The 23,417-nt window shown below is 44.5% G+C and overlaps 1 protein-coding gene across 1 annotated transcript in view; it reads right to left on the bottom strand.

The window, feature by feature from the left end:
* The window catches only part of LOC148016840 (glutathione synthetase, chloroplastic-like), an 85,355-nt gene that overhangs the window by 57,158 nt on the left and 4,780 nt on the right, over window positions 1–23,417 (bottom strand). The window contains exons 3-5 of the mRNA XM_087663012.1: window positions 6,875–7,059; window positions 6,486–6,655; window positions 6,170–6,245 (exon numbers count right to left, since the gene is read on the bottom strand). Of these exons, the coding sequence (XP_087519138.1) occupies window positions 6,170–6,245; window positions 6,486–6,655; window positions 6,875–7,059 (431 nt within the window). The remainder of the gene's footprint in view (window positions 1–6,169; window positions 6,246–6,485; window positions 6,656–6,874; window positions 7,060–23,417) is intronic.

The raw sequence follows: 23,417 nt of genomic DNA, 5'->3' as shown, positions 1-23,417 counted from the left end.
TCATCTGGATATGAGGAGAACGGCATCTACAAATTGAAGTCTTCCACCGCCCTCTCTACTCTTCTTCTTACCTCTCAGACACAGTCAGAGCTATGGCATGCTCGGTTTGGTTACCTTAATTATGATTATCTTCGGAGGGCGTCACGTGGACAGCTTGTTCGAGGGTTGCCGGATATAGTGGTGAGCCAACAGCCATGCGTCTCCTGCATTCGTGGGAAGCAGCATAGGGATGCCATTCCCCACAAAGCTTCGCGGCGGTCTACTTTACCGATGGAGCTAGTATCTACGGATCTTTGTGGCCCTATGAGGAACGAGTCCTTGAGAGGAAGCTTGTACTTCATGTTGATCGTAGATGACTACAACAGGATGACATGGGCCTATTTCTTGGCATTGAAGTCAAAAGCTTTCTCCCACTTCAAGGATTGGCTTCTCTTTGAGGAGAACCGATCGGGCCGGAGATTGAAGACCTTGCGATCCGACAAGGGTGGTGAATTTGTTTCTAATGAGTTTGCTCGTTTTTGTGCAGATAAAGGTATTCACCAAGAGTTTGCTAATATCAACACTCCTCAAGAAAATGGCATTCTTGAACGGAAGAACCGAAGTGTGATCGAGATGGCGCGCACCATGATGGAGCACCGACAGACACCTCAGTTTCTGTTGGCCGAGGCTGTGACTACTGCACTCCACATCCTTAACCGATCCCCCACTTCAGCCGTTGATGGGATGACACCTTTTGAGGCTTACTTTGGGACTAAGCCCGATGTTTCTTATTTTAGGGTCTTTAGGTGTGATGCCTATGTTCACATTCCCAAGGCTCATCGTGATAAATTTGAGGCAGCTTCCCGAAGACAGGTATTTGTTGGCTACAGCTCCCAATCCCAAGGCTATCATTTGTATGATCCCGTCAAGCGGGATGTGTACACCGGTCGAGATGTGCGATTTGTGGAGCTTCCGGCCATAGCAGCGGATGAGGAGCATCCCGTTCTTGGAGATCCAAGGGAGAGTTGGGCTCATGCGACAGTTCCTTTGGAGCCCGCGCCTTTTGATTCAAATTCTATTTCGGATACAGAGTCTACTGTTCCACCAGTCACCCCCGAGGCGTTACCACCGGTGGATATCCTAGAGTCTTCAGCTGATGGAGAGAGACAAGGAGAGGTCCGGCCTCCTCCTCGTTGGGCCCGTGACACACTTCGTGATTCAGGGATCGAGGGGGTCCCTGAGGAGTGGGGACCGCAGGATGGTCCGCGGCGGTCACGACGGTACCAGGCACATTCTTCGGAGCTTGTTTGCTCTAACTATTGTTTAATGACCCGTGTTATGCAGGATCGAGAGCCCACCTCTGTGAAGGAGACTTTACAATCCGCACCATGGAAGAAAGCTATGGAAGCCAAGTTGGAGGCTATTGAGAGGAATGGCACTTGGTCACTCGTGCCTCACCCCCCGCATAAGAAGGTGATTGGCGTCAAATGGGTCTTCAAAACCAAGTACCTTAGCGATGGTTCTTTGGACAAGCACAAGGCTCGCCTTGTTGCTGAAGGTTTTGCACAGCGCCCAGGGATTGATTGTCATGACACTTTTGCCCCCACTGCTCGTATGGCGACTATTCGAGCTGTTCTTGCCTTGGCTGGCCATAGGAGATGGCCTGTCTACCAGTTGGATGTGAGGTCGGCCTTCCTCAATGGTGATTTGAAGGAGGAGATCTATGTAGAGCAGCCTCCTAGCTTTGGATCTTCAGATAGGAAAGTCTACAGGTTGAAGAAGGCCTTGTATGGCCTCAAGCAGGCTCCGCATGCATGGAACGAGAAGATTGATTCGTTCCTTCAGTCACATTTGGGATATCGGCGTTCTAAGGCCGATCCGCAGCTTTATGTACACACTTCCGAGGCTGGTTGTGTGCTTTTTGTGTTGTATGTTGATGATTTGATTGTCACAGGTGATCGTGCACAGAAGGTCCAAGCGACGAAGGCAGCTTTACATCGGACGTTCGAGATGATGGACTTGGGTCTACTCCATTTCTTTTTGGGCCATGAGATTTATCAGTCTCAGAGGGGGATCTTCATCTCTCAACAGAGATATGTACAGGAGCTCTTGGTTTCTTTTGCGATGGAGGATTGTCGGACCCTTTCTACTCCTATGGATCCGAACTGGAAGGCCACTTCCCATTCAGCTTCTCCCATGGCGGATGCTTCCCGCTATCGTCTCTATGGGAGGAGCTATCCCCGCTTGTCTTGGAGCATGACGAGCGACTCAGAGAGGTCAGTGCTAGTGGATCCGACTCCACTAGAGCCTTTGTTGCAGGTTCGGGAGGACAGAAGAAGAAGAAGAAGTCAAAGGCTAAGAAGAATAACAGTTCTTCAGGCTCTGACACAGATTCAGAGAGCCCGAAGTGCCCACACTGTGGGAAAGGGACACATCCCGAGGAGAAATGCTGGAAGAAGTACCCTAACCTTCATCCGGGAGCGAAGGGTGGATCTACATTGGAGCCTTCTTCTACCTCTACACCAGCTGTTACCCATGAGTCAGTGTTCCTTCATATCCATGCTTTGGAGGAGGATCCTTCTTCTGTGGCTGCAATGTCTTCTGCGCAGCCTTGGTTAGTGGACAATGGTGCTTCGAGTCATATGACTCTCCGAGGTGATTTGTTACAGGATCTCCGTCCATCAGAGGGTTCAGTCACTGTTGGTGACATTTTATCGGTGCCTATAAGTGGTGTTGGCACATTGCCTTTGTTTACCGACCGACCTTCGAACTCCTTTTCACAGGCCCTACATGTTCTGGATTTGGGCCTTCCCCTCCTCTCAGGTTATGGCCTTACGAGGCTTGGCACACGAGTGATCTTCACCGAGCATGCCGTTGTTATTGAGGATTCTTTTACAGGAGCTGTCTTATCTACAGGTTGGCAAGAGAGCAGGCTTTACACGCTCCATTCCCCTTCTTTAATGTAGGGTCCTCCGCGGCAGTCTATTGCTACACCCGTTCCCGCTTGTGTACCTTCTATTCCACAAGTTCCTTCCCATCCCCCACCTTCTCCTCCGGCGGTTCCCTCGTACCCCCCATCCCTTTTAGCGGGGGACGATCTCGGTGATGCGACTATGGATTCCCTGGCCCCTAGTGTTTTAGAGAGGGATTCCCAGGATCGTGAGGAGCTCCTTTAGCGGCAGTCTACATCGACGGACTTCATCGACATTGGCATTTCTCTTGCCACCCCAGGATCTATTTCCTCTTCGGCCTTCAGCCACATCCAGGATCTGAGAGGGGGTGTTAGCAGTCATGTTTGTCATGCCTTGTCATCTCCTGCCTGTGAGCCTCAGTCTGAGTCAGACGAGGACATTAGGAGCTCTGACATGTCTGTCATGTGTTATGATGGGGGAGGCTAGTCACTCTTGACTGGCTATCTTAGGATGCGTATTTCTTTTTGGCCTCTTTTAGTGGGCAGCCACTGGCTGTCCGGCCACTTTTTGGTCACTGTTGTGGGGCGCCCATTTTAGGGCATTTTTAGGGTTTGCGCCCATTTTAGGGTTAGGGTTAGGGTTTGTCCTTTTGCCTATTTATAGGCAGCCCCCCTCCCCACTTGATCACTTGTCTTCTTGCAGATTCCGACACTCCTCCCCCGTGGTGGTGATGCCATCATCATCAGCCTGATCTGGTGCCCTCACTGACGCTGTGGGCTGCGTGCAGGGACTGATCAGTCTCCTTCCGCCTTCCCGTTTGTATTCAGCATTCATTTCAGTCAGTGCAGATTTCTCTTCCTTATTTTCTGCTCTCTCTCTCTCTCTCCCTCCGTGTTCGTATTCCCTCTTCTGCAGCGCACTCTCACAGAACCACCTTTTATATTGTTCACATACAAGTATCATAGCCTACATGTCAACTGAAGTGAATAAAAAAGGATTAGAAAATTGAACCATCTTTAATATTGTTCACATACAGGTATCATAGTCTACAAGTCCACTGAAGTGAACAAAGGAGGAGTAGAAAATTCAAATTCTTTACCTTTCACTGATTCTGATGGGTTCGGATTGAAGAATGGTATGTATACCATCTCGATGTGTCCTCCTTGGGCTGATGGGTTTTGGTTCCTAGTGAGTAAAGTACCCTGGCTGTTCTATACCTCCCTTCAGGTGTACCGTGTAGATAGGAACATGTGGCTGGTAATGCTGAAGTAGGAGTAGGAATATATGAGCTTTGAGGCATACCCCTTTCTTGTTTACATTTTTCTCATCTCCACAATAAGAATGCTTTTGTGACATTGCATGAGATACCTTCCCTTTTTTGGGTTCTTACTTCTCTACAATGTCAAGCTTTCAAATCAAGGCTTTGGTATGTCTGAGAGTACCTAGCTCTGATGCAATGTAAAGAAATGCTTGAACAGAGAATGAGAAGTCAAAGTGCATGACAAGAACACAAATATATCAGTAAAAATCAAGAAGAAAAGGCTCAATACCAAGCACAATTGTCTCAACTTTGATACCAACATCCTTAATTCATGCAAACTGTCTAAATTATGAAGAGGGTTTAAGGCAAGACTCACCAACACATGCCAAAGCTCACCTATCAAATTGCAATAGTAACACCAGGTGATTACCCATGTACTATCACATGTAATCATGACCAAAGATCAACTTGGATGCAAATGATTTTATTTTGAGGTTCCTCCTATCCCCCATTTTGTATGAGAGAAATCTGACAGGTCCTCCACCTTCATGATCATTAAGTTGAATCAAAGGATCACCTTGATCCCCTTAGTTGTGTAGGAAAATTGTCAAAAATTAGAACTTATCAGCAGCATTGGTGCATCCCAACATTGGTAAGCTCATATTATACTTGAGCCATTCTCTTCAGAGAGTTTCTCAATTCATTGAAACAATTCAAAAGGGAACAGTAATGGGAACAATAATACTAGCGCACCCCTGGTTTGCCCCAGTGCAAGTTGGCAAGAACATATACAAGTCAGGCTAAAATAGTGAAAGGAGGAAAGAGCCCCCTTTGGGTGGCAATACTCCCAAGCATGCAAACTAAGGAATGATTTATCGATCCAAACAACTGCAAATGCTCAGTGACACTTGATGGCTCAGTACAATGTACTGTATACTGTCTCAGTGTACCCTGAGAGTGTATACTACATATCAAATCAGCACAGATTTAGATGCACATGCCACAGTCGATTGGTGATAGCTGCTGTAGCCAATAATTGTGCAGAAAAAAGCTTATGCAAATATGTCAAGTTATGAGACTAGCAATCAGATACCACAGTGGAAAAGAGAGGAAAGTAGCATGTGTAGTAGTTACCGATCAAAATTCTCCTTTTGCATTTTGAACTGCAGAAAAAGTAAACATGTTTAACACTTTCAAGTCATTGCCTAACCATTTTCATTTCCTCATCTTTAAGCCGTTTCCTAGCCATTTTGTAGTCTTTCGCCATTTCTGTAGTCTTTAGCCATTTCTGCTGTGGCAAAGTTGGGCTGATGCCATTCCCGTTTCCATTGCATGTGCCTATGGTTCAAACTTACTCAGCCACCTTTGTCGCTTTACATGACTATCTCTTCTAGAGTAGCCAGCCAGTATCATCAAACATCACCATGTAGACAGGAGGTAGTAGCACGTATACTGGATCTTTAACATTATCAGCTTTCTTGGTAGGTTTTTGTGAATGTCTCCTTACAGCAGGCAGCTCAGAGTACTTGCTTTTTTTATGATTGCCTCTCTGGGCTTTGTGTCTAAAAGAATCCCCTCTTTCAAAGGTTAAACATCAGTAAGCTCTTTCGCTTAAATAAGTGGATGATGTTTGTATGATAAGACTTCTCAGTAAGTATGAGAGGGTCTCTATACGTAGCCTACCACATTCAACATTCACTAAGAGAGAGCATTAACATGCAGAACAATTAGCCAAGCCTTATGAGGGAATCTTTAACTAATCAAGCAGGAATTATGGCCTGTGATACAGTTAATTGTGTGCTTGAAGCACCTGATTAAAATCTTGAAGACATGGAAATTTCCCTATATTAATCTATACAGAAGTTTAATGCAGTAACATAACAAGCAACAAGAAGTATGTACAGATCATTAATTGGGATTTGTGCAAACTCTTATACATTATCACACAGAGCACAGGTGGAAATCTGGTTGTCAAACATCTGCAAAGGGTTACTTTGATGAAGCATATGAATCAAACCTGCTTAATGCCCTCTTGGAGCATATTGGAATGTATATTTAGAAGTCTTGCTGTAAAGGTGTCAGCTTTGATTGTTCTGCAGCAAAGAAAACAGAAGTTAACAGATGGGGTACATGTTGAATGACACGTTGCTGGGCATGACAACCTGCTATGAGTGCGCTAAAATGTTCATGGAACATTACAAGAGAACATAAAGCTAGAAATAAAACGTTAATGGCAGAAGTGATGTCATCAGTAGAAAGTGAAACTCTTTCTGCACGCGCATAATTTGCCACCAACCATTGAATATCAACAGCCATCAGTTGTGAATGAGCACCTGGCCAAAGCCTCTTGGAGAAACTGATCATCCATGCTGACATGATCCACAAGTTCATTGAATATAGGCGCCAGCTCTAGAGCCATTTTGAAATGTTCTTCTAAAAAGGGAGACGGTAAAAGGGAAAGCGGAGCATGGAGAAGACCTTGGCCAGGAAGCTTTCCTGAACCCTGAATTGAATATCCAAGGGAGAGAGGTTTCAATTCTGATGACTCCAATATTTGAAATGTAAAAGCATGATACTCATCCAAAAAAAAAACTTGATAGTGAAGAGCTGAAAGGTCCAGTTCCATATTATAATATTGTTATGCAGTGTATCAATGCAACTATCAACAATGTATTTCAAGCATTATTCTCCAAGTATAAATCTGATGAATTACATACAATACCTCAACTGTTTTGTCACCAATAAGCAAGCCATGAAGCGATGCCCATGCAAGTGCTTCATCAACGATCTGCTCAACAAGCTCTTGTGGTACAATCCCACCAGTCTCCAAAGAAATATTTGAAGGAAAGAAAGGCATATTCGGCACTCTGACTGTTGCCCTTTGGTTTATGTCCTGCATGAGATTACCTGCATTAATAAAAAGTAAGGCCAAAGTTAGGAGGAACTTTTTTGAGCTGCAGATGATCTGTCAATTGCCAGCAGACAAGTATCATATATACAGTTGATCTGATTGAAATAGGTAGCTACAGTCCCCCCTAAATCACCTTGGTTGATCTATGCTATTTGTAGGAAGTTTGTGGGTACTGAGAACAGGGAAATAACAGAGGATATCCTACAACCTACAGCATCTAAGTTATGTATTAATCAATGCCGTTGAGGTAAGAAATGCATTCCATGCTGATTAGCCACTTAAACAGCCCCAAAACAAGCTTAATTTAATGAAAACCCTAAAACACGGCGTGGTTCAAGAGGGTTCAGTAAACCCTAATTTGGGAGGGTCCATCCTCATCTATAAATAGATAGGCTGCCCCCATTCAGTCTCAATCCCTTTTGTGTAGGTTTCTTACCCTTGAGTGCAAATTTCGGCCATCAGTCCACACACGTGTGGCTCTCCAACCCCATCAACTGCTGCCACTCCATCTGCTGCTGCTCCAATGCCTGGCGTCCCTTGCTATAGCTGCCGCCCACTAAGAGACACTCTTTCGGGCTATGTTTGGCATCCACCAGCCATCGCCAGCATCTTCCTCACCTTTTGTAGCTTGCATTTGGTTCCAAACCAGCCAGGCATCAGTTGAGGTAAGAAATGCATTCCATGCTGATTAGCCACTTAAACAGCCCCAAAACAAGCTTAATTTAATGAAAACCCTAAAACACGGCGTGGTTCAAGAGGATTCAGCAAACCCTAATTTGGGAGGGTCCATCCTCATCTATAAATAGACAGGCTGCCCCCATTCAGTCTCAATCCCTTTTGTGTAGGTTTCTTACCCTTGAGTGCAAATTTCAGGCCATCAGTCCACACACGCGTGGCTCTCCAGCCCCATCAACTGCTGCCACTCCATCTGCTGCTACTCCAATGCCTGGCGCCCCTTGCTATAGCTGCCGCCCACTAAGAGACACTCTGCCGGGCTATGTTTGGCATCCACCAACCATCGCCAGCATCTTCCTCACCTTTTGTAGCTTGCATTTGGTTCCAAACCAGCCAGGCGTCAGTTCCTACACACTCCAACTACTTGCATTTGGTGTCATTTCCTCCAGCAGACAGGTGTTGGTGCTCCTCCTCATCTTGGCGACATCTTCAGCTTGTGTCTACACTCATCTAGGGGCCACCTTCCATCTTCCACACCTCTCCTACTTGCATTCGGTGCTCCAGGCCCTTCTGACACTGAGTTTACAGCATCCTCTTCATCCTACACTCCGACTAGTGGTCATAGACTTGGGATCCGTCTACAATGGGCATCACTTTCCGACACTCTGCTCTACCCTTGGGCACATTGTATACTCTTACGTTCATTTACAGCATTCATTCACTTCAGAATTGTGTTCTTTCTCTGCCTTCTTCTATTTGTGTTTGAGTTTCTATGTTTGAGTTTTGAGGTTTGCGTTTCAAGGTTTGAGTTTTTTGCTTTCTGTGTTTGTGTTTCTCCTTGTGCTTCTGTTGTGGTTGTACACTCTATGTTTCCTCAGTGCAAACCCTAGCAATGATTCCACAGTCTTCTTCACACGTGCACTATGCTATTCTTTCAGCAATATCCTCCTATAAGTTAGACAAAAATGCTTGCTGAAGGTGGTGAAATGTGCAAGCAAAGATGCTTAGGATGCAGAGCTACCTGAGGTCATGTACTCACTACTAGCCTCTAGGTGCCATGCTCATACAATAGGGCAATGGAATTTTCATACATGATGCCTCCTTTCCAAAGGTTAGACTCACATGCTATGCAAATCCAAATAGTTGTTGAGGATTTGCAAGAGAAATGAAAGATTAAAGAAACTAGAGAATACATAAAACTGAGGCACATTTTTCCATCTAGAGCCACGAATTGCTTGGCATTATAGACCTGATTGCATTTTCATACAGCCCTTGTATTAGACTCTGTTTTGCTATATTGTGATCTACCATTGTTGTCCTATACAAGGGTTGTATTGTACTTTACCATGGCCTCTTTTGATTGAGGTAGCTATTAACTGAACCTCACTCTTCTAGGGAAAAAGAACAAATGAAACTAGAGAGACACATGCAAACACTTGCAATGAAAAGCAACAAAGCAACTAACTGTCAGAATGACACAACATGGCAGCAAAAGCTAGAGATCAAACAAAACAATGAATACATAAATAGAAATGAGAGCAATGGAACTAACTCCACTAGTGTGCATCCAAAGCAAAATCCAATAGCCATCACAATAGCAAGGAAGAAGCAAGAACAAAGCAACCTCTTTCCATGTCCAAGCGCAAGCATCTAGGAGAGTGTGAAAAGGAAGAGAAACACAAACACAGAGAGAAAAGAGAGACGGCAAGAGAGAAGAGAATAAAGTGATAATCTGCACTAAGGCTGAATAAAATGATGGACTAATCAGTCCCTACAAGCAGCCCAAGGTGTCAATGAGGGCATTGGGTCAGGCTGATGATTGTGGCAGCAACAGAGATAGAGGAAAGTCGAAGATTGAGTGTGCTCAACCTGCAAAAGAAGATGATTTGCCGTGTGTGGGGGCTGCCCATAAATAGCATCACCAGCCCAAAATTGGCCAACCTGATCAGGTTGGTTGCACCAATTGGGGCACAATATCCAGGCAATTGGCAGCAGTAAATGCTGTCCAACCAGGCTGTACAAATCCCAAGGCAGGCGCCCCCCTTCTGGCCACGAAAATATGCTGCCTAGCCACTAAAAAAGAAATGCATGTGGTTGGTCCCAGTGTGAGCACACCCTAGACACATTAGAAAAGAAATGCACACAAATTAGAATGGGCTGAAACAGTCAAAGCTCCTTTGTGTCCATCAAACCTTTGTACCCTTGACACCAAGAAAAGTCCTCAGCAATTCTAGAGTATCAATGGCCACTATCTCTAACCCCATATGGAAGCAGCTATGCCTATTCCTTCAAGATTGGTTTATGCCAAAAGGACCCCAAGGCCCACCCAAGTGTCTATCTAAGGAGCTATTCATTGCTTCTATCAAAATTTTGGATGGCACTAAGTTTAAATGGACTTTATTCCTTTTCAGCAAGATGGATTAGCACTTCCAAAAGGTCCAAATTTTGGTCCAAAAAGGTAGGTCACTAATGTCTCTCATGGCGCCTTTCTTCAATGGGTCATTACCATTGTGCCTCCTCCAAGTGGAGTCCCTATCTCAAATTGTCATAAGGACATGAAATTTTAATGCTTTACTTAGCATTTGATTAAAAGTTAATCAAATGTGCAAATGTGACTTGCACGTGTGAGGTGCCACAATGTGGAACCCAAGACCCCAAGATATCAATTGGTACCAATGGCAAAAGTTGTGGTAAGTTATGCCTAACAAGTACTAGATGATACCCAAGGTCCAAACATGGCTTAGAACATTTAATTAGCCGATTTCCAAACTAATAATTGCTCAGGATCACTTGGGTGATAAATTGGCCTAAGCAATTTAATTCTTGGCCAATCAAATTATTTTTTTGAGCCATAAACAATTATTAAATTATTTTTCAAAATTAATACTATGATAATTAATTCAATAAATATGGATAATGCTGAAATTAGTTTGGGCAAAACTTGCCCATGTAAGTGAAAAAAACGTTTTTGAGACTCACAGAGAGAGAGAGAGAGAGAGAGAGAGAAAGAGAGAGGCTCATTCCAGTAGCTTGAAGAAATCACAAAGAGAGAGAGAGAGAGAGAGAGAAGGTTGAAGAGAGAGAGAGAGAGAGAGAGGGGAGAGAGAGAGAGAGAGAGGCGATGGCGGATCGTGGTTGTGGGCGTCTGTCCTTCGTCGGGTGAGCTCGTCCGTCGCCTTTCCGTCACGTGGCCCTGCACCTCTGCCGTCTCGCCCCTGCGCGTCGCCCTGTTTCGTCCCGCCTTCCGTCCCGCCCTGTCGGCTGCCTGTCGTGCCACCACGTCTGCAGCCGCCCTGTCTCCCTGTCGTCGCCTGTAACCGCCCTCGTGTCGTCACCCGCAGGCTCGTCGCCTGCATCTGGCGGCCCGTCAGCTGCGCCTCCAACCCTGTTGTCGCCCGCTTGAACTGCGGGCTCTGCGCATGCTTCACGCCCGTCCGCCTTGTGCGTCAGGGCTTCTACCCACGCCTGATTTCTACCCACCCCTGATGTCCGCCCTCGCCTGTCGGTCGCCCCCCACGCCTGTCGAACGCTGCCCTCGCCAGTCAGCCACCGTGGTGGTCGCCCCAGACTTTTAACGCCTGCAACCTGTTCGTGTGACGTCCTGAGGGTCGTCCTCCGCCGTGTGCGAAACCAGCTTACAGGGGTGCAGATTTCTAACTCAGCCGACAGTGATCTGCACTGTGCGTCAGTCCTCCTTCGAGATCAGCTCGTCATACAAGATGGCTGGTTTGGATCTGGATTTCATAGACCGAACGGTGGCAGCACTTGGCCCGGATTCTGATGCTGAGGAACCGGAGGATATGGTTCCGTGCACTGAAGAGATGCCCCCGGGTCCTAACATCCAGCCTGCGGGTAAACGTACCAAGCATACCTCAGAAGAGATAGGTGTTCTTCAGGATCGTTCCTATGCGCAAGTTGCTTCGGATTCTGTGGACTCTCAGGATGTGGACTGGGAGCATTTGCTGGAATTTGCCAACACTCTGCTTGGCGAATATGTTCAACATAATCAGGAAGCCTTTTCTGACTCTGCACCTGACGATGTTCTGGAAGCTACTGTCGACCCAAAAACTGTCCTACGCTCCTTTTCGGTGTTTTATGATCGCGCTGTGATACTCTTCTTCACTGGTCGAATCCCACTGCTTTCCCGTATTCGCCAATGGCTGCAGAGTCTGCTACAAGGGGAATGTGTTGAAGAGATTTTTGTTGGGTCCCGGGGTTTTTTTTAGGTCCTCTTGAAAACTGAGACGCACCGTGCTGCTCTCCTGTCTAAACTGCCTTTGTTTTTTTATCGTCGGTTGGTTCATGTGGTTCCATGGCGCCCGATGGCAGATTTTCAGCGCCTGCTGCAACGTGAATGCCCTGTGTGGGTAGAAGTGGAAAATTGTCCGGCTATTTATTGGCCGCTATTGAAGGATGCTATGGCCGTTGTGGGGACGGTTCTGGTCCCTCCCAGTCTCAGGGCTATGAATCGCAACCGCTTGTGCATGTTATGGGACACTGCAAGGAAAAGGCCTGCTTGGTTACGCCTCAATTGCTCTGGCATGCATCCGTTACACTTTCGTTTGAAATGGGGCAATTTTGCAGGCCATTGCTTTTCCTGTGGACAGTTGGGGCATTTTATGGTCGAATGCCCAGAGCAGCAACACATTTCAGATGCGGGCCATATTGCGCCGCCCATGGAAGATATGGTGTGTGATGCTCCGTCGCTGGATACTATCCACCCACCCCAAGTTCTGGCCAAAGGTAAACAACAAGTTTCGGGTCTGGATTCCCACAACAGGATTGTTGCTGGCATGGAGAGTACTGTGCCTACTACCTCACAAGATTCCATGCGTACATATATGCGCAGGAAGGAAATGTTGTCTTCCGAGCGCTCTGCTCCTGCTATGGTTTCCTCAGCCCCCCGTCCTTAGCCCGCCAAGAAAATGTATTCGGATCGTCTAAAGGGTCCACCTGCAAAGCTGGCTTTTGATACCAAAGGCAACGTCATTACCCCGTGGGACCGTCGTTATCCACGTTCCAACCCCAAGCAAGCAGATATGCCGTCTACTTCCAAATCTGGTCCTCAGAACTCTTTTGCGGTGTTGGCGGATTTCTTGGATGAGAGAGTCCTGGACATTCTCGCCGACAAAGTCAAATCGAGGCAAGCTGTGCCTCGTACCTGATTTTGTTTTGCATACACATGAAAATAGCCACGTGGAATGTGCGAGGAATTTGTTCTCGACACAAGCAACATGCCATGTGGACTGCATTGTATGAGAATCAGTGGGATGTCCTGTGCGCTGTTGAGCACAAGAGTCACGGTGACGCCGAAAAAGTTGTGGATTGCCATGGCTTTCGTTTGTTCTATGCAGGAACACAGGCCATGCATTATTCGGGTGTGCTCATGATTGTACATGCCAAATATCAGCCTGTTCTTATTAAAAATGATGTTCATGGCCGCTTTTTGGTGGTTGAAATTTTATTCGAAGGGGAAATCTTATGGTTACTTGGCCTCTATGCTCCGAATGATTCGTTATCTCGCCGGGAGCTTTGGCAGACTTTGCAGACTTCCTTGTCACTTGGCAGACGGGGCTTCTTCATGGGGGATTTCAATATGTGTGTTGATTCTTCCCAATCCACATCGGAGCACTCGGTAATGGATGCGCCGGAAAGTCGTATGTGGCATGAGTTGGCTCTTGCTGTTCTTAAGCAAGATCTCTAGTCCTGGCTACACCCGTCTTCTACAGGGTTTACTTTCCATTCGGCCCAGTATGCAACAACATGGTCGCGGTTGGACCGTATATATATCATGCAGAATGATGATTTTCTTCCTGAGATGCTCGAAATAAAAGTGTTGCAGCAATATGCCTTGTCGGACCATTTCCCTCTGCAGTTCGAGTTGCTTGCACAACCCATTGCACCTTTCAAGTAATTTCTGGAGAGACTCCCTTTGCGTTTCAACTCGTCCTACTTGAAGCATGCAATTTTTCAGGGCTATATGCAGCAATTGCTTGACAGATTCTTCTTGGACTTTTCCTCTCAGGGCACTGCGTCATTTGAAAGATTGCTCTCTAATGTGCAGCGGGTTGCTCGGCAGTATGGGATCTATCATGCCTCTCTTTGTCGGCGCCGTCGACAGGCAGCGGAGGACCTGCTGGTTTTGGTTCGCTCTCTGCTGGTGGACACTCCGGATGATGCATTTCTGCTTGCACAGGCCATGCGGGTGGCCGATCTTATTAAAGAATTCCAGTTAAAATCGTATCAGCAGGCCAAATTGCAACATCTGACAGAGACTTTGCAAGATAGTGCATGTCAGACCCATAAGTTCTTTCGAGCTCTCCACGCCTCTCCTGCTCGAGAGAATATGACCAGACTCGAGGATGCAGAAGGCCACCTTATCCTGGATCCACAGACTATTGTGCATATGTGCAGGAATTAGTTCTGTGACCTTCTCGGTTCCGCTTCTCCAACTTCAGCCCAAATTACTCAGGCCCGTTCGGTTTTTTATGACCTGGTCTGCAATCAGCTTCCGCAGGACATGCAAGCTACTATGCAGAGGTTATGGACGTCTTGTTACACTTGCCCAAGGATAAAAGTCCGGGTTGGGATAGTCTCACCAATGAGTTCTTTGAAGCTTTCGCTACCCAGCTGGCGAAACCATTGCAGGCTTTGTTTTAGCAGGTGTGGGAAACGGGGATCATGCCTTCCTCATGGAAACAAGGACTTATTAAACTGCTTCCAAAAGTTCCTTCGCCATCTAAGTTGACACAGTGGCGCCCAATTTCTTTGATGGGTTCAATGTACAAAATCTTTTCCAAAGTAATGGCGAATCGGCTCCATAAGCATCTCCCTGCCCTTGTGCACCCTCTCCAGTATGGTTTCATTAAGGGCCGAAATATTCTGCACAATGTTTTGAATGCTCAATTGGCCATTGATTATGCCAGGCATTCTAATCAGGAGGTAGTACTGATTCAACTGGACCTGGAAAAGGCTTTTGACTATCTGGACTGGTCTTTCGTTTGCTGAACTTATGTCTGCTATGGGCTTTGGTGCTCGGATGTCTCATCTAATCTACACCATTAGTGCTGCGGCGTCTTCGCGAGTCATGTTGAACGGAGGTGTTACTGAGCCATTTGTCCTTGCTCGTTCTGTCAGACAGGGGTGCCCTTTGAGCCCTCTATTCTTTGCCCTTGCGACACATCCAGTTCTTTCCATGTTATCTCATATGGCTGCCTCTTCTCAGTTGGCCGGACTGTCGCTTCCTACAGGACAGCACTTCATTAGCCAATCCCTGGCGGATGATACCTTTATGATTTTGCGTGCGGACAAGGATAACCTTCGAAAAGCATTGGATGTTTGGGGTCTCTTTGGTCAGGCGTCAGGCCTTCGTATCAATGCGCTCAAATCAGCCATTCTAAGCTGCACGGAGTCGGATTTGCAGTCCTTGGACTGGCAGGGTCTGGTTGTTCATCGTGGCTCCATTGTCAGGCATCTTGGATACCCTTTGGGTGTTGATGTTCCCCCAAAGCAGCTTCTGCAGTGGATTTCTCATAAAATGGTGGCTAAGTTTATGTATTGGAAGTCTCAGGCCTGGCCCTTCCATGTTCGCCTCAAAGTAGCCCAGATAATTATGTTGCCAATGCTCACATATTTCTTGCCACTGTTGCCCTGGACTACTACGACTCTGAATGCTCTTACTCAGTCTATTCGCTTCATGCTATGGAAGAAGGACTCATTGCATGCAGATATTTCCTGGATCTCGTGGTCGCATGCGTGCACCCCCAAACGCATGGGTGGCGGAGCTATTTTAGATGCCCAAACTCACATGCAGGCACTCCGTTGGTCTCTTTTCCGCGCCATGTGCTCGGATCATCATCCATGGGTCGCTATAGCCCGTTATTTCCTTGAGGGCCACGGGCTTCTGCATGGCAATACCCAAATCCGGAGTTCTTGGTAGCATGTTCTTAATGCTGATTCGCGGTTCTCCAGTTCTTCTTCATCGCTGCTTACTCATTTGGTATGTTCCTGGAAACACGTCCTTCAAAAGGCTCAGTGGCATCCAACGGAGGATCGCTTAGCTACTAACTCTTTTCGATTGGAATTATTGGCAGTCTCGCGTTTACTTTCGTAGGAAGGTAAACATGAGCTTAGACCACAATTCAACCGGATGGCACGTTTGGGCTTGTCTTCGGTTGCGGATGCCACCCTTGCCAGTCGCAATGTGCTTATATCGTTTCGTACAGCTAGGAGGCTTTTCAGGATCCCTCGTGGATATAGGCCTTTATGGGAACAGCTTTTGACGGTGCTCCAGAGCAGACAACTCTTTCCTGTCCTTGCTTCGGATCATCCCTGGCAGGATTGGGACCTACAAGGCCGGCTGAATTTGAGCAAAGCTTCTGCTAACCAAGTGTATCATCTTCTGATTAAAGATCATCAATGGCTAGTTACTAAAGCGAATGCTTTATGGGGATTGCGTAAATCTCAGTCATGGTGGAGGGCAACTGTGATGGAGGGCTGGTTGAACAAGACACCCTTTAAATATAAAGTCTTTCTTTGGAGAGTGATGATTGGTGGTCTTCCGCTTGCTTCGGCTCTTTCCAAGCGACGAATCTCCAATGGCACCTATTTCTTTTGCACCACTACTATGGAATCCGCCCGCCACCGATTTATTTCTTGACCCGTCGCTAAGAAAGTCTGGTTATTTTTGTCGGCTGTTTGGCGAGGGGTGGTTGGTATCACCCTGCGCCCCTTTGATTGGGTTTTTGGCCAGCCCAAATACCCTACTCCCGCACAGCCACATATGAAGCTCATGTATCACTTTCTTCGATATTGGGGCTGTTGGCATAACTGGACCATTTGGAATGCTTTTCTGTTTGACTCCGCCTATAATGTTCAGCGGCATATTGTGAGGCTTAAGGGCCTCTTGTATTGGCAGTTAGCTCTTCTCCATCGTTCTGATTTGCTCTCTACGGAGGACTTCCGTCCCTGGCATATGGCAATTTCCTCCGCGTCCTTGCCATGACGTTGTAACTTGTAGTACTTAGAACCTCTTCACATGATGGCTTGGATTGTCGTCATGTATCTTGTAATCAAGTAATCTTGTATTTTTTTCGTAATTAATACAATTACCTTTTACGGAAAAAAAAAAGAGAGAGAAGGTTGTCATTGCTGCTAAATATTTGATAGGCCATCTCTAACCAGCAAGAGACCCTCCAAGAGCTGGTGACATATCCAAAAGAGACTACAGTAATAGATGACAGTAATTTGAGGGCTATTTCAACCAAGCAACATCATTGTCGAGGTATTCTATCAATGGAGATGGAGCAATTGATTTCTTCCATTTTTTCACGATGGAAGTTTGGATTTTCTCTCTTCAACATTCTCTCTCATCCTCCAACCTATTCTCATCCTTTCCCAACAATTTCCAGCAAAATCAACCATTGAAGGTGGAGATTTTGACTAATCTCCATTGTAAACACTAACTTACATCAAAAATTAGGGTTTGACAAGCACCTCAAGAAGCATGCTCAAAAATTGAAGACCTAGAGATGTCATTGAAATTGGGAAATTTCACAAGATTCAAGTGCCAATAAACATTTGGGGATGTATTTGCCACCCAAGGAGCAAAATTGAAGGCCAATTCCCGAGCAAACTAAGGAGCAAATCGGTTTGAAGGCTTAGTGATTATTTATGACAACAAGAGGCAATTGGAGAGCGAACGAGATTCAAGGAATCTCATGGTATTCTATCCAAATTGCAATTCAAGATGAAGAAATATGGCAAGGGAGGCTAGTTTTGGGGCCAACAAGTTGTCCAATGTCCAAGATTCAGTGGTAACATTTACATTTTCAGTTTATGTGAATTCTATGCTTATTGTTATCATAGATTAATCAACCACCGCAACCTAAAGATGCACCAAATATTGTGATGAACAAAAGCAAATGGTACTAGTAGGATTGGATATGCAAATGCAAGGCCATCTTGATAGTGCCAATCCAATGGGTTTTGGACAATCGAGCATACATGTAAGTATAGGACAGCCGGGATACTTTGATGGTGGCACCACTTTTCAATGTATGATAACTTGACTCCCAAAGGGGTAACAAAGAACCATGATGAGGGTGGAAAGATAGTGAAATTTGAGGCCTTTAGTGGGGCACAAGATAGGCTGAAAACTTTTGACTTTTATTCAACAATTCGATGCAGCCTATTTGGAAGGCAACTTCACTGAATCCTCAAAGATTCAAAAGGCAGCCACTTTCTTGAAGCAAAATGCATTGCAGTGGTGGTCCACGCTCTTGATGCAAGGTAGAGCACCACCAATATGGATACAATTCAAGCAAATGTTTGCTTCAAATTGATTGAGTAGACATTTAAGGTGGACATTATGGCAACTAGGAACAAGCTAGATACAACACAATGCAAGAATTTGAAACAATATAATAAGACGTTTTGGGATGCCTTGCTACCAATGACTTCTTATCATCCAGTTCCACCTCATGAGCAAGTGGAAAAGTATGTATGTGGGCTTTCTATAGGAATTGGGGATTTTTGCATTAAATCCACCATATCTTAGATCTAGCATGTCTCAACTCATAGAAAGAGCTACTACAACTGATGCATTGCTACGAGGGAAGGATTTGGGCTTCCAAGAAGCCTTCAAAGGTTGAGAAAAGGGGAAGATCTGAAAATCAGGCTGAAAAGAGGCCAAAACAACAAGGAAAGGACTGGAAAACAATTGCACAATGTAGGGAATTAAGGGTTGCACATAAATGCATTTTTTGTGAATAGAGGGGTCACATGGCTAAGAATTGTTCCAATGGGCAACAAGCTGAAAAATTAGAAAATCAAGGAGATCCCAAGGGAAAGAAGCCCAAAACATCCATTGGTTTGATGCCAGATGTTGTTAGTGATCAGCTCAATGATGATACTATTGAGTTATGCAGAGGCAAAATCAGAAATCAATATGCATTAATCTTCTTTGGCAATGGGGCACATCCAGCTTCATTTCCACAGACATATCACTCTGCCTAGGCATCAAAAAGAATGAAATGGGACCCATAGCAAAAGTTGATATGGCATGCAAGGGCCATGCAGAGCTAGTCACACCACTCATTGGGAAGTTTCACTATTACTATTCAATATAAGGGCAAGGCCCATACCTTGGATGTAAAGTTAAAAGGAGAATTTATCCATGTATCTGTTACTACAAATAATGAAAAATCACCTTTCAATGTACTTGGTTTCACTCTTTAAATAAAATCACGATAAAGAATCACTTTATGATCCCCAAGATCAATGATGTTATGGATAGATTGCAAGGAGCATCCATATTCAGCCATATGCAGCCATATTGATTTGAAAAGTGGTTACCATTAGATTCACATTAGTCAAAAGGATGTGCCTAAGACAGCTTTTAGGACATCTTTTGGGTTATATGATTTTCTTGTCATGCCTTTTGGACCTATGATTACTCATGCCATATTTAATTGGATGATGGATCGTATCTTCAAGCCACACAGGAGATTTTTGCATACTTTCTTTGATGGCATGATTGTCTATTCAAAGAATGAGGCAAAGAATAGGTAACATTTGGGCATTGTCTTCAATGAGTTGCATAAGCATAGGTTGATTATAAATGATAAGAAGAGTGAGTTTTCTTGTGCATGAGATCCATTTTTTGGGACACATTTTACCGATTGATAGCATTCATATGGATCTTGCAAAGTTTGAGGCAATACGTGTTAAAATGTTGGATCTAGAGCATGGCAAGAGCTATGGAGGTTGGAAGGTGAAGACTAAATTCATGTTGACATGGACAATGAGTAGACAACAGTTACACAAGTGAATTAGGTTCTAATATGGAAGCTTGGACTCATAAATACAATCTTGTGTATTAGACTGACAATGACAATGACACTAACCGAAAGAGGAAAGCATCATAATATTGTATTCATCTCTTCTTGGAGCATACATCATTTGTCTATTTTTCAACACCCCCCCCTCAAATGATGAGTCCCTATATGGTGACATGGCCCGGGAGACTAGCTCATAGGCAACCTAGTCAAGTTAAAACTTAAAACTTTACATCTTTGGCAAGGGTTTTTACAAAGCAAATCCACTAGGGGAAAAAATAGAGATCCACTATGGGAAAAAATGAAAATTCTTTAGAACAATCTATCAGAGTTGTTGATGGTAGCGGAGGCATCTTCTTCTTCTTCTTCTTCATTCATGAACTGGTTCTAGTGGTGATTATTCTGCATCTACTGTACTCTTTTCTTGTGGAAACACTCACTCGCTGTATGGCCAATCTTGCCACAGTAATGACATATAATCCAATCCTTGTTGTTGTTGGTGTTGAGTCCTCAACCACGACCTTTTGCTCCATAAGTGCCCTTGGTGTACAAGAGACTGTTGTTGGTAGTGTATTCCTTTGCATCCTTGCTTTTAACTTTGCTTTCTCCATCAAGTAGTGAGTGCTGAATATCTTTAAGTGAGAGACTTGGAACATTACTTAGGGTGGATACAAGATTCTCATATGGATCCTTATTTACGCTTGCAAGCAATACAGCTATTGCTTCATCTTCATCAATATTCTTCTTAAGAGTTGCAAGCTGGGTTTTTAGGCTCTTGAACTTGTTAATGTGTATTGTCATGGAAGCACTATGTCTTATATCCAGTTTATAAAACTGCATGAGTAATTTTACTTTTGAATTCTTTGCTTGGGTACCAAAGATCCTGTCAAGTTCCTCCCAAGCAATTCTAGCATCTTTGATGCCAAAGATATGATGTAGCACATCATCACTTAGTCCCCAAGCAATGATACCTAGTGCCTTGTTATTCATCTTTTTCCATTCTTTGGTTTTTGGTGGAGCTACTGCAAGATCCCACTTTCTGAATCTTCTTTCCCGCCATCTGCATCACCTTCATCATCTTCAAAGAGATCCCAGAGGTCTTTCCTCATGAGGTGGTACATTGCCTTTTCCTTCCCGGCACGGAAGCCTTCTCCATTGAACTTTGCTATTTGTTCGAGCTCTGCCATTTTTAATCAGCAGTAAATCAGCCAACAACAGAGTTGTACTTCAATGTGTCAAGAGACACAAACAAAATAGTATCAAAAGATACTAGCTTGATTTCAAGCTTGATGTTGCCTAATTTCAGGTGGTCTTCTTGATCTTCAGGTGGACTACTTGAATTCAAGTGGGTTGCTCCAAATCTTCTTCCTGAGGTTTGACTTGCTGGAAACTTCATATCTCAGTGGTAGGAACTTGATTCAAATGAAAGAAGCGAGAAAATGTAGGAAAGATGAGCTTACGCCTTGAGTGGCTATGGAGTCCACAATTAGGGTTTCTGTACCCAACTGGTTTTTTCAAATTTCAGCTCATACAGGAGATCATTTAGGGAACCCTCTGAGCTAGAGAAAGCTTAGAGGTAGAGCTTCAGTTGCCCTATGGTAACGGCGAATATCGCACTACGTGTAGAAGGAGCAGGCCATACGAACATCAGCAAGCGCAGTTTCAATAGCAAGCTCAAACTTCATCAATGTTGAGCTATAGCCAAGGCAATGTCAGTATTTGAAGTGAGAGAAAGTTACCCAGGGAGTCAAGTGAGAGAGCTTGAAGAGATATGCTCTAGTTTGAGAGATCCAGAAGCTCAAAGTCAAGTAGATGCTGTTTTGGCTATGGCTGCCACAAGGTCAAGTGGAGATGGAAGTGAGAAATGGAACCATGAGCTGGATTTGAGCTGACCTGAGGTTAAGAGGGATTGAGGGAGTAGAGAGGAGAGTTATGTCATACTCAGTTGAGCTCTGCTGATACCATGTTAAAGTGTTGGATCTAGAGCATGGCAGGAGCTATGGAGGTTGGAAGGTGAATACTAAATTCATGTTGACATGGACAATGAGTAGACAACAGTTACACAAGTGAATTAGGTTTCAAGATGGAAGCTTGGACTCATAAAGACAATCCTATGTATTAGACTTACAATGACAATGACACTAACTAAAAGAGGAAAGCATCATGATATTGTATTCATCATTGTGAAAGTACAATGCTTTATAGTAGTTGGGTTGTTCCATTCTCCTCACTGTGCATATGGGATTTAGGACATCTCTTCCTGGAGCATACATCATTTGTCTATTTTTCAACAATACGCTTATGGCCACCTTTAAAGAATGTGCACAAGATCCATAGTTTCTTAGGTCTATGTTCCTATTATAGCAAATACATGTGTAGCTTTGCTGAAATTGCGTCTTGACTGCATGCTTGCAAAAGAAGGGTGTGCCTTTTAAGTGGATAGCAATGGAAATTTCAGCATTTGAGAAGCTAAAGGAAAAGATGACTTCAGATATTGTGCTTGTGTTGCCTAATCTAAGTCAGCCATTTATTATTCAATGTAATGCATGTGGAAATAGCATAGGGGTTGTTTTGAGACAAGATGGCTGAGGTGTGGCATATGAGACTCATGTTCTCCATGGTGCAAAATGGAATTTATAGGTTTATGGGAGAGCTATTGCTTGTAATTCATACACTTTTAACATGGAAACATTATCTCTTAGAGGTTGATTTCATAGTCCAAATGACCATCAAACATTGCGCTACTCTTTGACTCAAACTAAGTTGTTTGAGAAGTACATGAGATAGGCCAATTTCTTATCTATGTTTCACTTTCACATTGTACACATAGATGGGAAAAAGAATGTGGTGGCTGATGCATTGTCACCTAAGCCCTCAATTTTGGCTGTCACTATGGTATATCACACTAAGTTGGATGCCATGAAAGATAGTATGCTATTGATTCAAACTTTACGAATGTATACAATCAGCTTTGCAATGGCCAGAGGTATGAGTACTTGTACTTAGAGATGGTTTTTTAATTATGCATGGATGATTGTGTGTCACAAAGCAATTGAGACCTAAGGTGATCACTGAGAGTCATGCTTCTCAATGAAACCCTATTCCTAGTGTCAGTGCCTAGGAAACTAGGGGCAACAACTGTATTTAATGAAAGTTTAAATGCCTAAGATTTTGCCAATCTTTGAGTGACTCAAAGTGAGAGATGGCACATCAAGGAAGTATTGAAAGGGGGGTAGTATACCAACATGATGTATCAACCTCTGCAACAAGCTATCGTGAGGATTCAAGGCCTAAACATGCATATATGTGTCAAAGGAGATCCCATAAGCTGTGTATGAATGAAACCGATCTAGTAAGAGCATCTATCACAATCAAAGGAGCCCCTAGCTCAGCTCTAATGATCTCATGTGGGACTAATGCTTTACATCTGATCATCCTAGAACTCATAGATACCAATGGTCTCTCCATCAACCTTCGTCCATCATATGTACAACCTGTGGTCAAGGCTAGACCCCCATATCTGGATTCCATACAACAATGTGGATGCAACCAGAGTATCAAATAGTCATATCTTAGTTTAGGACTGATGGAACTGTACGTAGGAGCATATCCTCTCCAACCCTCCCAATGGTTCTATAACCCTGTGTGAGCTTAGTCTGTATTGCCTCTCTCATAGAGAAAGTAGGCCTTGTATATAAGACCCCAAATATGTATAAGAATCAACATACTCCACAAACTATTTTCCATAGGTAAAAACTATGATATAGTATTAAACGCCATAACCTTGGCCTTACTGAGGTTAATTGAGAGGCCATTGTCCATTTTATAATAGTATATTGAAT

Source organism: Lygodium microphyllum, chromosome 22 (assembly GCF_053477565.2).
Source record: "Lygodium microphyllum isolate KBCC chromosome 22, Lygodium_microphyllum_v1.1.10, whole genome shotgun sequence".
Classification (NCBI taxonomy): domain Eukaryota; kingdom Viridiplantae; phylum Streptophyta; class Polypodiopsida; order Schizaeales; family Lygodiaceae; genus Lygodium; species Lygodium microphyllum.
The sequence above is the reverse complement of the archived record's forward strand: the minus strand, read 5'-3'. Positions and strand labels throughout refer to the sequence as shown.